Raw genomic sequence first — 13,453 nt, 5'->3', positions numbered from 1 at the left:
TGAGTAATGGGGATTGAACCTCCAAGGAACACCCCCATCCCTTTTTCATTTTGAAACACAATCTTGCTAGGTTGTGGAGGCCTTGCCAAGTTGCTGAGACTGTCCTGAAACCTGTGATTCTCCTGTGTAAGCCTCCCAAATCCTGGAATTATAGGCATGTACCACCATGCCCAGCACCTGTTTCCTTTTACTCTGATCTGTTTATATAATCTGCCCCTTTCTCTCCTGAGTAATACATTACTAGTCCAGAATCTAGTCATTTTGTCAGTGTTACAGTACTATATGCTACAATCTCTTCAAGTTTGTCTTGTCAGTCTTTTTCTTTTTTCTTTCTTTCTTTCATTTATTATTTATTTATTTATTTATTTTTGGCACTGGGGATGGAAACCAGGGGCATTCTACCTCCGAGATATACTCCCAGCCTTATTTTTTAAAGTGTGTGTGTGTGTGTTACTAAGGGTGGAACCCGGGAGCTTTTCTACCTCCAGGCTATACTCCCAGGCCTTTTTTTTTGTATATAATTTATTTGGAAACAGGGTCTAAGTTGCTGAGAGCCTCACTAACTTGTGCGATCCTCCTGTCTCAGCCTTCCAAGAACTGGGATTACAAGCATGCACCACCACACCCGGCTTTTATTCTTTATTTTGAAACAGGGTCTCACTGAGTTGCAAAGGGCTCACTAAATAGCTGAAGCTGTCCGCAAACCGTGATCCTCCTGTCTCAGACTCTCAAATGCTGGGATTACAAACATGTGCCACCATGCCCGGCTTGTTTTGTCAGTCTTTAGTGTGTGTTTGGTATCTTAAAACATTCCTCCTTGACCAATCATAAAAAGAGTCTTCTATATTTTCCTTTAGTAGTTTTGCTTTATTTATACCTTAGGTCACTAAAGCACCTAAAACTGATTCTTGTAAATAGCTCACATTTTTGTCATTTATATTATCAATTACCTCAATTTGGCTAGGCATGGTGGTACATGCTTGTAATCCCAGCATTTGGGAGGCTGAGACAGGAGGATCACAGTTCGTGAACAGCTTTAGCTACTTAGTGAGGTCCTTTGCAACTCAGTGAGACCCTGTTTCAAAATAAAGAATAAAAAATAGGGCTGGGGGTATAGCTGGAAGGTAGAATGCCCCTGGGTTCCATAAAAAAAATTACCTCAATTCAATTTCTGAAATGGTTCATCCTTTTTCTGTTAATTTAAAAGGATATCTTGGTCATACAATAAATTTTCATATGGATAGATCTACTTGTTTCACGGGTTTTTTGGTGTGTCTGCCCCTCTCATCTAAGGCTTAGTATCAATCATAATAATCCCTCATACTTGAATATCTTGCTAAAACTTGCAAATCATTTTCAAATCTATCATCCAATTCAAACTTCAAAACAGTCCTGTGAATTCGATGCTTGGGGGCAGGGGTTTCCTGAGGAACCCAGGAACATTCTACCTCTGAGGTACATCCCAGCCCTATTTTATTATTTTATTTTTAAAATAGGGTTTCACTAAGTTGCTGAGGCTGGCCATGAACCTATGATCCTTCTTTCTCAGCTTTCCAACGACGGACATTACAAGTGTGCACCATCACACCCGACTTGAATTAGGTGTTAATATTCATATTTATTTGAATGAAAAGACTGAGAATCATAAAGGTTAATTAAATTACCCATGGTCACCAGACAGTGAGAGCAAAGACCTCTAGCTCAGAGGCAGAATGCCCTGGGTTCAATCCCCAGTACCACAAAATATAAAAATAAGAAAAGAGAGACTGAGCCCGAGCATAGTGGCGCACACTTGTAATCCCCACACTTAGAAAGCTGAGACTGGAGAATCGTACAGGTTCGAAGCCAGCCTCAGCTACTTACTGAGGCTCTCAGCAACTTAGTGAGACCCTGTTTCCAAATAAAATATAAAATAGGGCTGGGAGTATAGCATGGAGGTAGAAAAGCTCCTGGGTTCCACCCCTAGTACCACCAAAAAAAAAAAAGAAGAGACTGAATGTATTTGTTAATTAATTTGGTCTACGTACTTCTTAATGAATACTTACAGAGACTTATCATAATATAGTTTCTGCACTTTTTTGTGTGATTATTGGAAGAACCCTCTCAATTTTTTGGTCCTCATTTACAAAATATTTTTTCTATGGGCTTTTTTTTTTTTTTTTTTTCATGCTACTAGGGATTGAATCCCAGGGCATTCTGCCTCTGAGCTAGATCCCAACCCTATTCCATTTTTTATATTGAAACAAGGTCTCACTAAATTGCAGAGAATCTACCTCACTAAATTGCTGAGGCTGCCCTTGCACCTGGGATCCTCCTGCTCAGCCTCCCGAGTTCTGGGATTACAGGAGTGTGCCACAAGCCCAACTTGTTTTTTCTACTTTTGTAAAGCACTCTGGAGCAGAGTAAAGGGAGACAGCATATTTTATTCATCCTCTCAGAGAAAAGTATAATTCAGATTGCACAATAAATAGCACACCATGCATTCTGGCCAGTATTATCTTCATCTTACAAGAGGAATATGGGTCTTTATTCCAGAAGCAAAGATTACATTCAACAAATTCAACACTCAGAAAGAAACCACCTCCATTTCGCAAGACAATATGCCAGGCAAACTGAAAGAACCAAATAATGTCAGATGCAGAGGAAGATAATTCAATGGAGTGCAGTAGATAACAAAGTAAGACCGATTTTCAGGAGACTTAGGAATAAGGATGACTGTAGAAAGAACATTCCAGACCTAAAACTACTGCTTCTCAAAAAACGGGAATTCTGGATGGTTGGATAGACACAGAGATTCACAGGGCACAGAGTCTTCACTTTGGCTTGCTCACATTAAAGTGCCACTGAGATCAAACGTAAATGCTTACTGTAACTTAGAATAATCTTTAGATTCTCCCTGCAAAGCCACAAACCTGAGCTCACAGATTCAAAGCAGGAATGGAGCAGGGCTTGATGACCTCCCCTGTAATCCTAGAACTTGGAAGGCTGAGACAAGAGGATAGCAGGTTCAAGGCCGGCCTCAGCAACTTAAGAGAAACCCTGTTTCAAAACAAAACATAGAGGGGGGAAGTAGCTCAGAGGTGGAATGCCCCTGAGTGCAATCCCAGTACAAAAAGAAAGAAAGAAAGAAAAGAAAACCAAGGAAAAAGTAAGGATGAGGGTGGAAATTGCTTCACTTCCTCGGTGTCTTGTCAATTTTAAAATTGAAAATCTTAAGAATGAGAGAGACTAAGACAGTAGATCACATGCTGGAACCCAGTCCGCAGTAACTTAGCGAGACCCTACTTCAAAATAAATAATGTAGGGCTGGGGTTATCTCTGAAGTAGAACGCCAACGGATTCAAGCCCCATACCACGCGCACACGCGCTTTTATTCTTGCACGTAGTAAGAATGACTTCCATCACTGGATGGCCGGGAGGCATGAGTGCCCCTCCCCCGCCCCAGGAGGCGGGGCCCTCGGGAACGTCCCAGGGGCCTGGTGGACCTCCAGGCCAACGCTGGACATCCAGCCTCGGCCCATCGGGCCGCTGTCACACGGCACCTCGAACCCGACGAGCTCGTCCCGCGTCTGGAAGGGCCTCAGCCAAGCTCGAACCCCGACGGCCGGGCCCTCAGGACGGAGGCTGCGCTCCACCAGGCCGCTCACTGCGAACAAAGAGGAGGCCGGGGCAGCCTCCGAGGCCCGCGCCGGACTCACGCACGCAGCACCCGAAGGCACCTGCAGCCCGGGGCCGTCGCCGGCGGGTCTGCGCGGGCCGCCCGCCCCGCAGGACCCGAGCCCGCCGGCGCACTGCGGCCCCGGCGCACGCCCTCGGCAGCCACGGGCCCCGCGGGCCGGAGCGCGACCGCGACCCGCGACGCCGGCCTTTACCTGCACGTCACTCAGCTCCACGCGCAGATACAGCTCGCGATGCCGCTGAGCCCAGTAGACGTGAGGCGTCAGCACCTGGTTCTCCATGGCCACACCGCGCGGGTAGCGGGTCGGCTCGGCTCGCTGCGCCTCGCTGCCTCGGGTAGTGCGTGGCCGGAGCTGGCCGCACGCAGGCCGCAGCACCCCGCGCTCCGAGCGCCCGCCCGCAGCCCCGCAGCCTCCGACGCCAGAGGCTCGCGGCCGCGCCTGCGCAGTGGCCGGCGGGGCGGGCGGGGCGGGCGGGGCGGGGCCGGCCGGGGCTGTCGGTGGGCGGGGCCCGCCGGGGCAGTGACGTCGTCGCTGGCTGCCGCCGCAGCTCCTTTGCTGTTCCCGCGCGTCCTCCCGCTGACCAAGTCCGAAAAGCAGCTTATAAATGAAAAGGCTCACGGACCTCTCCAGGACCATCAGAATGGCGAAAGGGATCGACACCGATGTTTCTGGAAGGTCTCTCCCATTCTGTCACACATTAATTCAACATTTACCGAGAGCCTCCTAGGAGCCTGAGCTTCAAGGCCAAATGCTGCAACAACGGCTGTTAGAGGGTCTCTGACGTCTAGACATCTTCATTCTGGTAAAAGACGCACGAAAGGCGAGCGTGGTGGCGCACGCTTGTAATCCCAGTACTTGAAAGGCTGAGACAGGAAGATCGCAGGTTCAAAGCCAGCCTCAGCTATTTAGTGAGGCCCTCCGCAATTTTAGTGAGACCTTGATTCAAAATAAAAGGAATTAAAAAAAAAAAAAATAGGGCTGAGCCGGGCGTGGTGGCGCACACTTGTAATCCCCGCGCTTGGGAGGCGGAGACAGGAAGATCGCGCAGGTTCGAAGCCAGGCGCGCTGGTTTAGGAGACCCTGTTTCCAAAAATAAAAAAATATAAAATAGGTCTGGGAGTGTAGCCCGGAGGTAGAAGGGCTTGCAGGTAGAATGACCCTTGGTTTAATCCTCAGTTCAAAAAAGAAAAGAAAAGACGCAAGTAACTAACTGCCTGGTGGTGCATTCCTGTAAATCCCAGTACTTGGGAGGCTGAGACCAGAGGATCACACTTTGCAGACAGCCTCAGCTACTTAGCGAGGCCCTTTGCAGCTCAATAAGACCTTGTTTCAGAAACAAAAAGGACTAAAATATAGGGCTTGAGGTACAATGTCCCTGTGTTCCATCCCCAGTACCGAAAAAAAAAGAGAAAAAAAAAAAAAAAAGAAGTAGCCTGTCGTGGTGGTGCACACTTTTTTTTTTTTTTTTTTGCGGGTCTGGGGATGGAACCCAGGGCATTTGTCCTCCAAGCTACACTATCTGCCCTATTTTTTTTTTTTTTAGTCTATTTTGAAACAGGGTCTCACTGAATTGCAAAGAGCCACACTAAGTAGCTAAGGCTGTCTGCGAACCGTGATCAGCTCCTGTTTCAGCCTCCCAAAGGCTGGGATTACAAGCGTGTGCCACCACGCCCGGCTGGTGCACACTTTTAATCCCAGCATTCAGGAGGCTGAGACAGGAGGATTATGGTTAGCAGACAGACTCAGCTACTTAGGCCCTGTTTCAAAATAAAGAATAAAAAATAGGGGAGGGGTGGAGCTTGGAGGTCAATGCCCCTGGGTTCCATCCTCAGACAAGCAAAACAGAAGTAAAGACCAGAGAGTAACTGTGTGTTAACTGACTGGAAGCAGCTCAGGTGAGGCAGTGGGAGCACAAGGCACGGAGTCCAAAGGTGAGGAGGTGTGGAAGGTTCTATGAACCAGGGGCTGATAGTATGGAGGGGAGAGGTTGCCCTGGAGAGTGGATTAGGAAAGTCGGCTTTTGCTTCAAGATTTGTTTGTATTGTACACCTCCCTCTCCTTCCCGACACATGGGAACCAGGAAGTTTGCTAAACTGGAGGTTTGCAAAATCAAAAAGTTGATTAGCAAGAGGGCCTGCCGGTGCCAAGGCACTGGCAAACCAGGTGGAAGCTGATGCAATCTGCCAGGTATCAGATAAGGCAAGGAGTAATCCTGATAGTCTTGAATTTAAAAAATGTTATCAGAAACTGAGCATGCTAGCGCATGCTTCTAATCCCAATACTTGGGAGGCTGAGAACTGAGGGTTCACAGCGAGCCTCAGCAATTTAGCAGGGCATTCTGCAATTTAGTGAAACCCAGTTTTGGTTTTTGTTTTTTTATGGCACTGGGGATGGAACTCAGGAGCATTCTACCTCCAAACTACACCACCGGCCAAATTTTTTATTCTTTATTTTGAAACAGGGTCTCGCTGAGTTGCAAAGGACCTCACTAATTGGTGAGGCTGTCCACAAACTGTGATCCTCTTGTCTCAGCTTCCTGAATGCTGGGATTACAAGTGTGCGCCACCACGCCTGGCTAAAATGCAGTTTTAAAAGTATAAGCCCCACCGGGCGTGGTGGCGCACGCTTGTAATCCCTGCGCTTGGGAGGCAGAGACAGGAGGATCGCGCAGGTTCAAAGCCAGTCTTGCGCGCTGGTTTAGGAGACCCTGTTTCCAAATAAAAATGTAAAAATAGGTCTGGGAGTGTAGCCCGGATGTAGAAGGGCTTCCAGAAACCCCAGTACCACCAAAAAAAAAAAAAAAAAAAAAAAGAATAAGCCCTGAGTTTAACCCTCAGCACCACAAAATAAATACATAAATAAATAAATTTCATCTTAGGCTAAGCATTTAAGATTTGCCCATCTGTAAGTTATACTTCAATTGTGTGTGTGTGTGTGTGTGTGTGTGTGTGTGTGTGTGTGTTACTAGGAGTGGAACCCAGGGGCTTTTCTACCTCCAGGCTATACTCCCAGACCTATTTTATACTTTATTTGGAAACAGGGTCTCACTAAGTTGCTGAGAGCCTCACTTAGTAGCTGAGGCTGGCTTCGAACGTGTGCGATCCTCCTGTCTCAGCCTCCCAAGCGCTGGGATTATACTTAATTTTTAAAAAGTGCTCTGGCCAGGTGTGGTGACACATGCTTGTGATCCCCGTTCCTGGGAGGCAGAGACAGGAGGATCATGCAGGTTCAAAGCCAGCTGCGCTGCCTTAAGAGATCCTGTTCCCAAATAAAAATATAAAAAATAGCCGGGCTTTGTGGTGCACGCTTGTAATCCCCGCGCTTGGGAGGCAGAGACAGGAGGATCACGCAGGTTCGAAGCCAGCGGCGCACGCTGGCTTAGGAGACCCTGTTTCCAAATAAAAATGTAAAAATAGGTCTGGGAGTGTAGCCCGGAGGTAGAAGGGCTTCCAGGAACCCCAGTACCATAAAAAAAAAGTGCTCTGTAATGTATCTGCTTTGTAGCAAAGGTAGTACAGTGATGATGTTCTCATTATTTCAATGAAATGACTTATTTTGTGTGTGGTACCGTAGATTGAACCAGGCTTATATTTTATTTTTATCTTGAAACAGGGTCTCACTAGAGAGTCTCATTACTTGCTGAAGTTGTCCTCAAACCTGACGTCCTCCTGTCTCAACCTCCCAAGTATTGGGATTACAGTATGTGCCACCACCACACCTGGCTCTATTTTTTATTTAGGAACAGAATCTCATGAGCCGGAGGTTCAAAGACAGCCTCAACAAATATTGAGATCTCATCAACCTAGTAAGACCCTGTTTCAAAATAAAAACAAAATAGGATGGGGCATAGCTCAGAGGTAGAATGCCATTGAGTTCAATCTCCAGTAAAACAGACACACACACACACAAAAAAAAAAAAAATAGAAAAGAGAGCTGGGCTCAGTGGTGCACACTTGTAATCCCAGCATTTGGAAGGCTAAGACAGGAGGATTGCAGTTCAAGGACAGCCTCAGCTATCACTTAGTGAAGCCCTCTTAATGAAGACCCTGTTTCAAAATAAAGAAAATAAAAAATAGGGCTGAGGGTATAACTCAGAGGTAGAATGCTCCTGGGTTCTATCCCCAGTACCGCAAAAAAAGAAGGAGAAGGAGAAGAAGGAGAAGGAGAGGGAGATGGAGGAGGAGGCGGGGGAAGAGGAGGAAAGAAGAAAAGAAAAAGAAATTGGGTCACACTAAGTTACAGAAGGTTCACTAAATTGCTGAGGCTGGCCACTAATCTGCAATCCTCCTGTCTCAGCTTCCCAAGTACTGGGATTGTAGGTGTGTACGACCATGCCTCGCCCTTAAAATGAATTTTTACGTATGTTTACAGCTCTAATTATCACCCAAATGGAGATCTTGCACATTTCCAGGATTCGAGAGATTACCTCATGTTAGCATATATTTGTTTCACATCATCCATCCAAATATTGCTATCCTGATGTAGATCACTGTAGAGTAGTTTTTTTGTCTGTAAGTAGTTTTTCTTAAATTTCATTTAAACCAGGCATGATGGCCCACGCTTATAATCCCAGTACTTGGAAGATGAGACAGGAGAATCCCAAGTTCTTGGCTCCAGCCTTAGCTACTTTGTAAGGCACTCTATAACTTAATGAGATTCTGTTTAAGAATAAAAGAATAAGCTGGGTGTGGGGGTGTAACTTGCAATCCCAGCATTCAGGAGGCTGAGACCAGAGGATCGAGGTTCACAGATAGCCTCAGCTCCAGTCTCACCCTCCCGAATTCTGGGATTACAAGCAAGAGCCACCACACCCGGCTTATTTTTTATTCTTTATTTTAAAACAGGGTCTCACTGAGTTGCAAAGGGCCTCACTAAGTAGCTGAAGCTGTCCTTGAACCATGATCCTCCTGTCTCAGCCTCCCAAATGCTTGGATGGATTACAAGCATGCACCACCATGCCTGGTTTGAGTTTTATTTTAAAACAGGGTTTCACTAAGTTGCAGAGGGCCTCACTAAGTAGTTGAGACTGGCTGCAAACCTGGATCCTCCTGTCTCAGCCTCTAAATGCTGGGGTTACAAGCATGGGCCATCATGCCCAGCTAGGGGATTCTACTTCTGTGCTAGATCTCCAGTCTTTTTTTTATATTTTTCTTTTTTTTTTCCTCCCCCCCACACCCCGGTACTGGGGATGAAACCCAAGGGCATTATACCTCTGAGTTACACCCCTAGCCCTATTTTTTATTCTTTATTTTGAAACAGGGTCTCACTGAGTTGCAAAGGGCCTCACTAAGTAGCTGTTGCTGTCCACGAACCGTGATCCTCCTGTCTCAGCCTCCCAAATGCTGGGATTACAAACGTGCACCACCACAACCAGCCAGTTTAAGATTTTAAAAATACAAAATGCTAGCTGGGCGTGGTGGCACATGCTTGTAATCCCAGAGTTTGAGAGGCTGAGACAGAAGGATCTCACAGGTTTGAAGCCAGCCCCAACTACTGAGTAAGGCTCTTTGCAACTTAGACTCTGTTTTCATATAAAGTATAAAAATAGGTCTGGGAGTATAGCCCAGAGGTAGAAAAGCCTCTGGGTTTCAAGCTCAGTACCGCAAAAAAAAAAAAAAAAAAAAAAAAAAAAAAAAAAACTAGCCAGGCATGGTGGCACATGCCTATAATTCCAGTACTTGGGAGGCTAGGACAGGAGGATTACAGGTTTCCAGCCAGCCTCAACAACTTAGTAAGGTTTCCCCAACTTAGTGAGACTTTTTAAGTAAAAAAAAATAGGGCTGGTGGGGGGTAGTTCAGAGAAGTCTCTGTGTTCAATCCCTAGTACCACAAAGGAAAAAAATATATAATGCTCACACAGCATTGTGTAGTGTAAGATACTGCGAAGTGCCTTGTGTTTGGTTTTCTTTTCTTTCTTGACCCTACAGAGCTGCTGGGAGACAGCCATTGCTTTCAGGAAGTTGTAATGGTGCGACCAGAGAACTGAGACATCCAATTCTTCTTTTTAAAGCCCAGCTGCATGCATAAAACAGAAAAAAAATTGGGGATAATATACAGACTAAATACACATTTTCAAAGCACAGAAGGGAGACCAAAGCTAAACAATAAAGTTTTCCTGCAAAGGAATCTGATCTTATCTCTTCCTCACCTTAAGGATTTCTCAGAAGAGGGAGAAATAATAAAACTTCCTTGCCCCCAAGTTTAGGGCTCTAGGGAACTGAAGGACCTGTGCTCATACCCAGGTGTTATGCAGCGCCCTGGGAAGACTTGCCTTCGTGTAACAGCAGTGAATGGAGAGGAGTGTTGGAGGAGGAACCCAGGTTGTATGGGCATAGGTGCAGGTGCAGGAGAGCATCTGAAAAGGCCCAGGAGTTGAGACAGAGATGAATAGTCAGTGCAGTCTGATGACTGGAGACAACTGGGTGACAGGGATCTCCCTGGATTCCCACTGAGGGGTAAAGGTCACACCTGAGAACTATCCGGTGTATTAGTCTCCTAGGGCATCCAAGAGAAGGGTCACAAACTTAGTGGCTTAAAGAAAAAGAGTTGGCCCTGGCTTCAACCTTCAGCACCATAAAAAAGAAAAAAGAAAAAACAAGCCAGCGTGGTGCACACTTGTAATCCCAGTACTTGGGAGGCTGAAACAGAAGAAGTATTGCCGGTTTGCAGCCAGCCTCAACTGCTTAGACCTTCGGCAATTTAGTGAGCCCCTGTTTCAAAATAAAGATAAAAAATAGGGCTAGCGGTCCAAATTGAAGTGTACTTCTCCCGTTTAAAGCTTGAGGGAAGACCCTTCCTTGCCTCTTCCTAAATTCTGATGATTTCTGGTTCTCTTTGGTGTCCCTTGGCTTATAGAAACATCACTCCAATCTCTGCCACCACTGTCGTATGGTCTTCTTCCCTGCATCTGTGTCCTCTGTCTTCCATGGTAGTCATTTAGTCTTTATCTCCTCCTCCTCCTCCTTATTCATCTTCTTTTGGTGGTACTAGGGAGCTCTTCCTTCAAGCTATACTCCAGCCTCCTCCCCCAGCCCTATTTCTTATTCTTTATTTTGAAACAGGGTCTCACTGAGTTGCAAAGGCCTCACTGAATAGCTGAGGATGTCGGTGAACCTGGATCGTCCTAGCTCAGCCTCTCAAATGCTGGAATTACAAGCATGCGCCACCACGCCCGGCTCCCCCACTACCCTTTTTTGTGTGTGTGTGTGGGGGGGGGGTCTGGGGATGGAGCCCAGGGGCATTTGACTTCCAAGCTATACCCCCTGCCCTGTTTTTTATTCTTTATTTTGAGACAGGGTCTCACTAAGTTGCAGAGGGCCTCACTAAGTAGCTGAGGCTATCTGCGAACAGTGATCCTCTGGTCTCAGCCTCCCGAGTGCTGGGATTACAAGCGTGCGCCACCACGCCGGGCTCCCCACCACCCTTTTAAAAAAGGGTCTCACCAAATTTCCAAGGCAAGCCTCAAATTTATAATCCTCCTGTCTCAGCTTCCCAAGTACTGGGATTATAGGTGAGCACCACCATACCAGGCCTTCCAGGGTCTTCTTATAAGAATATAATTCATACAGGGTGTGATGGTACATGCTTGTAATCCCAGTACTTGTGAGGCTGAGACAGGAGGATGATGGGTTTGAGGCCAGCCTCAGCAATTTAGCAAGACCCTGTTTCAAGAAAAATAAGCCGGGTGTGGTGGCACACACTTGAAATCCCAGCATTCGGGAAGCTGAGACAAGAGGATTGCAGTTCAAGTGAGGCTCTTTGCAACTCAGTGAGACCTTGTTTCAAGATAAAGAATAAAAAATAGAGCTTGGGGTATAGCTCAGAGGTCAAATGTCCTTGGGTTCCATCCCCAGTACTGCAAAAAATAAATACATAAAAAAGGGCTGGCATGTAGCTCAGGTTGAACCCCCTGACTTAATTTAATCCCCAGTTGTTTTTTTTAAAGCCAGCTCACTCTGTCAAGAAAAGGAGGCCACCTCTATCTGACTCCAGAAACCAGTGGCCTCTCTCTCTCTCTCTCTCTCTCTCTCTCTCTCTCTCTCTCTCTCTCTCTCTCTGTCTTTGGTACTGGGGATGGAACCCAAGGGCTTTCTACCTCCGGGCTACACTCCCAGACCTAATTTTTTTTTTTTTTTTTTGCAGGTTTGGGGATGGAACCCAGGGGCATTTGACCTCCAAGCTACACCCTCTGTCCTATTTTTTTATTCTTTATTTTGAAACAGGGTCTCACTAAGTAGCTGAGACTGTCCCCGAACCGCGATCCTCTGGTCTCAGCCTCCCGAATGCTGGGATTACAAGCGTGTGCCACCACGCCCGGCTCCTTTTTTATATTTTATTTAGAAACTGGTTATCACTAAGTTGCTGAGGCTGGCTTCAAACCTTCGTTGATCCTCCTATCACAAGTTAGTCTCTGACTGAGGTGCAAAGTGAGAAGCTGTCATATTCTCTAAGATTAGACCCAAACTGGACAGTAGATAACCTGGCTACCCCCAATAAGCCCTGGCTCCAGGAAGCAGCCGGCTTCCCCCGGAGGGGTTCTTGCTTCGCCGGGCCACCCCGGTTTCACTCACACTTACCTCCCTGCTACCCTTTATGCCAGAATGTGACTGTGTTCCTGTTCGTTGTGATTTGGTTCAGTCTACAGCAGAGCTGGATCTGGATCTGCTCTGCTACACCACCTATTCACACCTCGTATGCCAGATAACTTGCCTTTTCCTGCTGGGTACGGTGAGAGCAGGCAGCATAAAGTGAGCTAGGCTTTGTCACCCACACACCAAAGATTTGGCAAGGCCAAGCCCTGACTGCTCCCGCTGGTAAGGATATAGGATACTTTTAGATTCAGACACTTTATCACTTACATATTCAGCAAAAGGAAAAAATGCACAAAGGTGCCAGCTGCCCGTGGTCCCACCTGCCCAAACAAAACAAAAACCAAATACCCAGAAACAACTGCTGAAACAAAAGGGGCCGCCCGGCTGCAGCAGGAATTGTGGGCCATCCATTGCTGAATGATTCTAGATCGCAGCTAATTTTGTATCACTGTCTTGGAAAGGACAGAAAGCCACAGCCTTCATCAGGAGCTGTCAGGAGAGAGGACGTGTGTTGTGCCAGTCTTCCCGGGGAGACTGCCTTGAGGTCTTCAGAAGCCTTCTAGCCTCTCCTGGGAGGATCACCAGCATTCTGCTAAAACCCAAGCTTTGGTTCAAGCTTTGCCTACATGGCTGTATGGATATATGAAGCTTGCCGGGGTGCAAGGGTAGAGATGGTGTCCTACAGCTTCCTCAGAATTTGAGAGTTTTGTCTTGTTTATTTGTTTACTTTGGTGCTGAGGTTTGAACTCAGAGCCTCACACATGCTGAACGCTACCACTGAACTACACCTCCCAGCTCAGTTTTTCTTTTTCTTTTTTCTTTATTTCTTCTTTTTTTTTGGGGGGGGGAACTACTGGGGATAAAACCCAGTGGCATTCTACCTCTGAGCCACACCCCCAGCCCTATTTTTTAGTCTTTTTATTTATTTATTTATTTTGTGTGTGTGTGTGTGTGTGAGTCTGGGGATGGAACCCAGGGGCATTCGACCTCTGAGCGACACCCCCTGCCCTATTTTTTATTCTTTATTTTGAAACTGGGTCTCACTGAGTTGCACAGGGCCTCACTAAGTAGCTGAGGCTGTCTGCGAACAGCGATCCTCTAGTCTCAGCCTCCCAAATGCTGGGATTACAAGCATGCGCCACCATGTCCGGCTCTTCTCCTCCTCCTCCTCCTTCTTCCTCC

General features: G+C 46.7%; 1 protein-coding gene across 1 annotated transcript in view; it reads right to left on the bottom strand.

Annotated features, from left to right (window-relative positions):
* The window catches only part of HACD3 (3-hydroxyacyl-CoA dehydratase 3), a gene marked incomplete at both ends in the record, with an annotated part of 37,015 nt that extends 33,056 nt beyond the window's left edge, over window positions 1-3,959 (bottom strand). The window contains one exon of the mRNA XM_080692819.1: window positions 3,873-3,959. Coding sequence (XP_080548945.1) covers window positions 3,873-3,959 — 87 coding nt within the window. The remainder of the gene's footprint in view (window positions 1-3,872) is intronic.
* Window positions 3,960-13,453: the final 9,494 nt, after the last annotated feature.

The sequence above is a fragment of the Muscardinus avellanarius genome (assembly GCF_963383645.1).
Source record: "Muscardinus avellanarius genome assembly, chromosome: 3".
Taxonomy (NCBI): Eukaryota; Metazoa; Chordata; class Mammalia; order Rodentia; family Gliridae; genus Muscardinus; species Muscardinus avellanarius.
This window is presented reverse-complemented; position numbering and strand designations above follow the sequence as displayed.